This window comes from Garra rufa, chromosome 7 (assembly GCF_049309525.1).
Source record: "Garra rufa chromosome 7, GarRuf1.0, whole genome shotgun sequence".
Lineage (NCBI taxonomy): Eukaryota > Metazoa > Chordata > Actinopteri > Cypriniformes > Cyprinidae > Garra > Garra rufa.
In genome coordinates this window covers 51740152-51745013 of record NC_133367.1, presented here as the reverse complement: position 1 = coordinate 51745013, position 4862 = coordinate 51740152, and the positions used below count along the sequence as shown (strand labels likewise).

General features: G+C 30.9%; 1 protein-coding gene across 1 annotated transcript; it reads left to right on the top strand.

The window, feature by feature from the left end:
• The first annotated feature begins 349 nt into the window (after positions 1-349).
• LOC141339206 (C-type natriuretic peptide 4-like) lies at positions 350-4660 on the top strand. The gene is made up of 3 exons (XM_073844833.1): positions 350-541; positions 1975-2276; positions 4244-4660. Coding segments are annotated over exons 1-3 (396 nt in total). The 5' UTR covers positions 350-448; the 3' UTR covers positions 4245-4660.
• Positions 4661-4862: the final 202 nt, after the last annotated feature.

Below are 4862 nucleotides of genomic sequence, written 5' to 3'. Positions count from 1 at the left end.
TCGCACTAATATGTTATTTTACTACTTATAACTGCTCCATCATGAATGATTTCTCTTGTGATTGTTTTTCCCCCAACCGAGCCTAAATTTAAGTGCTCACTGCAAACGATGACTAAAACTAAACACCCAGTGCGAATATCCTCTGATCAATTACAAAAACACCGTACTGGTCATTGATATAATGAACGGTAACCTATGACGGAGCCACCCAACGGAGTAACTGGCAAAGGTAAAGCGCGGGAGGGAGGGAAGGAGGGGAGCTTTGGCGTCACCGGAGTGATGTCATATCGGCTATAAAACCCTGAGCCGAAATTGCATTGAGTAAGAGTTGAGCTCGACACCTCTGGGAGTAAATGAAGCGTCGTGATTGTGTGCTTTCTCTATAAGACATAACTTAAACCACTGACCTTCTCTATTGACGCCCAACGCACTGAAGCAGAGCATCACGATGATCATCTCGCATTTGGTGGCTTGTGGACTTATTCTGACTCTTCTATCAGTCGGCTCTGAGACAAAACCACTAACCCAAGCAGAACAGAGGGTGAGTTTGAGATTTGGACTTTTTAAACTTGGGTAAAAGATGCGGTAAAGCTCGGATCAAAACATCGCCTCAAATTCACAATTGAGTTTTGTCATTTCATCCTCAACATCAGCTTCATCCAAAAGCGACTTGAGCATCATTAGATCGCAGAAGCTCCAGAACACTTGACTTCTTGAGCAAAACTTTTGATTCGTTCATTTTTTTGCGGCTTATGTATCAACAGGTTCTCGTTCTCAAACATGCAATATAAGAAGAAAACGCGCTTTTTAATGTCTTTGAAACCTTAAACTCTTAAAAAATAATCCTGCTTTAAAAGGTTCTTCACAGCGATGCCTTGGAAGAACCATCTCTTTCTTACCTTTTTTTAATCTGAAGAACTTTCTTTCGCCACAAAGTGACTTTCCGCCTTTTGTGAAACAGGTTCTTTATGGAGCCATTTAACTAGCCAAAAACGGTTCTTCTATGGCATCGTGAAGCACCTTTTAAGAGTGTATTTTGATTTCGAAGGGAACCGTTTTAAACATGTTTTCTGAGGAAAACGCAAACGGAGCTTGGGTTTGCAAAGATGCCAAAGCTCACAAGATCTCAATGTAAACTTTAGCATTTGATCAAATTAATCCAAGTGATCTGAGATTCATCTGCGTCGTTTTTATTTCCTATCGTATTTGAGGAGAAACGTCTAAACGTTTAATTATATTTAGCGTAAATAAGAATTCCAATCAAATCAAATATTGTCTAAATAGTGATAAACACAGACTAATATTGCAGTATATCAAATTGGACAACTTTCTGAACCGTTAGGCTCGTTACTGAAGACGCGAGTTACTTTACAAGTTCAAATAAAAAAAACCCGCCTCGCTAACAAGTCCTTTTAAAAACGGCTTTGCTAAAAATTGATATTAATAGTTTAATTTAAAAGCTGAAGAACGATTTTACGTTGAAACTGATCTTTGTGTAAGTGTTTAGAGCTCGTCAAGGAACTCAAATTGGATGAGCGAACGGAAAATAACCGTTTATTCAAGTCAAAAATCGCGTTTGATATGACAAAATAAATCTTAAGTCATTAAAAGAGCATTTTAACAGTCTGATCAGGTAACAGTTTAGATATACACTCTTAAAAATAAAGATGCTTTAAAGGGTTCTTCAAGCGATGCCATAGAAGAACCATTTTTGGTTCCACAAAGGACCATTCAGTCAAAAAAAAAATCTCTTTTTTTACCTTTTTATAATCTGAAGAACCTTCTTTCGCCACAAAGAACAGAAAAGGTTCTTCAGATGTTAAAGGTTCTTTATGGAACCATTTAGACAAAAAGGTTCTTCTATCATGAAGCACCTTTATTTGTAAGAGTGTAGACCAAAAAACTGGTTTAAACTGAGAACATTTGAGTACTAAAGGTGTATTTTGAGCTGTCCTGCATCCTTGTATCCCGCAGTCCCTCCGGATGCTGTTGGGAGAGGAGCTGTCGGAGTTCCTGGAGTCCGACGAGAGCCAGAGGAGGATGATGGAGAACAGGGTACGTCTGCTGCGGGACCTCCGCATGGACACTCGGGCCAAGGGCCCTTGGGCTCGGATCATGAACGAACAGCCCGGGTCACGCAGACCCAAAGCCGGATCTAAGAAGGGGGGAACGACGGCCAGGAGCGGATGCTTCGGACACAAGATGGACAGGATAGGAACCATGAGCGGAATGGGCTGTCAGCCGTCTCACTACCCGTCTGCAAATAATCTCTCATGGTGAGTGTCTGCAGAGATCTCACACTTACATACCGCTTTTTAGACATTTCATGGGGGTTTTAAAAGCAAATAATCAATTAGATTTAGTTGTAGAGACCTGGATCTTAACTATTTGTGAGTCTAATCTTTCTTTCTTTCTTTCTTGAGTATCTGTGATGATTTAATTTTTAAATATTTGTATATAATATTTATTATTTCTTTCTTTCTTAAGTATCTATGAAGATTTAATTTTTAAATATTTGTATATAATATTTATTATTTATTTATTGAGTATATGTGAAGATTAAATTTTTAAATGTTTGTATATAATATTTATTTATTTATTTATTGAGTATCTTTGGAGATCTAAATCCTAAATATTTGTAGGTATAATATTAATTTATTTATCTATCTGTTGATATCTAACGCTTAAATATTTGTATTTTACTTACTTACTTATTTAATTAATTTAATATTCTTTCTTTCTTTCTTTCTTTCTTTCTTTCTTTCTTTCTTTCTTTCTTTCTTTCTTTACTTATCTGTGGAGCTATGCATCTTAAATATTTGTATATAATATTTATTTATTTATTTACTTACTTATCTGTGGAGATCTAAATCCTAAATATTTGTATATAATATTTATTATTGATTTATTTATTGAGTATTTGTGGAGATATATATTATTATTTATAATATAATATAATATAATATAATATATTTATTATATTAATTATTATATATAATATTTATTATTTATTTATTGAGTATCTGTGAAGATTACATTTTTAAATGTTTGTATATAATATTTATTATTGATTTATTTATTGAGTATCTTTGGAGATCTAAATCTTAAACATTTGTAGGTATAATATTTATTTATTTTTATTTATTGAGTATCTGAGGAGATCTAAATATTAAATATTTATATATAATATTTATTATTGATTTATTTATTGAGTATTTGTGGAGATATATATTATTATTTGTAATATAATATAATATAATATAATATATGTAGGTATAATATTTATTTATTTATTTATCTGTGGAAATTTAAATGTTAAATATTTGTACATAATATTTATGTATTTATTTATTTACTTATTTATTTACTTATCGGTGGAGATCTAAATATTAAATATTTTTATATTATTTTTTTTTTTTATTGAGTAACTGGAGATTTGAAGCTTAAATATTTGTAGGTATAATATTCATTTATTCATTTATTTTTATTTATTTATTTATTGAGTATCGGTGGATATCTAAATATTAAATATTTGTAGGTATAATATTTATTCATTTATTTTTATTTATTTATTGAGTATCGGTGGAGATCTAAATCCTAAATATTTGTATATAATATTTATTTATTTATTTATTTATTTATTTATTTATTATTTATTTATTGAGCATCTGTGGAGGTCTTAATCTTAAATATGTATAGGTTTCATATTTATTTATTTATTTTCTGTGGAGATCTGAATCTTAAATCTTAAATATTTTATTAATTGATTAATTTGATTGCGATTGATCTGTAGAACTCTGAATAATTTTTTTATTGTATTTTATTTTATTATTTTTCTTTATTTCTTGGTGGAATTTGGAAATTAATTCGTTTTTTTTTTTTAAAGAGAAAACATTTTCTTAAAGTTACATTAATAATAAAATGTAATTACTACATATTTTGTAAATATTTATGAATGAGAAGGTGTGTCCAAACTTTTGGTCTGTACTGTATATATATTAATTTAGGGTACCTAAATCTTTGTAGACCATATAATACTCTATCATGTTAAGTTTATGTTGAGTTTCTTGATCTAAAAGGCTTCACATAACATTATAACAGAAATTGCATGATTCCTGTGTGATGCAGGACTTCATTTTGACGTCAGTAATAGTGTGTAAGTGAGATAACAGATGCGAATAGTTAGTGAGTGTGACGTCTACATCCATCCGTCTCACTAAACGTCCTCTCTTGTTTTTTCCAGAGCGAATTACGGACGTCATCGGTTTGGGTCAGAACGGACTTTGAGGAAAAACCTAAAGAATCGGACTAATGGTACGAAGCCACTACCAGAAGCATTTGTGGGGACAATGAGACGTACAACTCCAATCCAATAATTCGCTAAAACCTATGTACAAAATAAAGAAAAAGAAACAAACACATGGCAGACGATGTGGATAAAAGCTGTATATTGTTGCTGCTGCTGCTGTACATTCATGTATTTCATTCTGGCATAAATGTATTTATGTTTTAAAAACTATTTATATGTTTATAAAAGAGATATTTATAAATATGAGTTTTATTTATGTAACATTTTTTGAAACGAATGCAAACTGCAGGTCAATTCTGTTTGTAACTATTTTGTCTCTAATAGTTGTAAATGTTTTAAAAGTCATTAAAAAATGCACAGATGCAAAAAAGAAACGACGCTTTTACCATCGTTTGTTTATTTATTGAGTATCTGAGTATCTAAATCCTGAATATTTGTAGGTATAATATTTATTTATTAATCTATTTATTTATTAATTTTCTGTGGAGATCCTAATCTTAAATATTTGTATAAAACATATTTATTTATTTATCTACCTGTGAATATATTTATC

What these genes read in the sequence shown, in the direction of transcription:
- LOC141339206 (XM_073844833.1), top strand. Translation starts at nt 449, where the DNA reads ATGATCATCTCGCATTTGGTGGCTTGTGGACTTATTCTGACTCTTCTA. An exon ending in TAACCCAAGCAGAACAGAGG is followed by an intron (nt 542 to 1,974) that starts GTGAGTTTGAGA and finishes TGTATCCCGCAG; the next exon opens with TCCCTCCGGATGCTGTTGGG.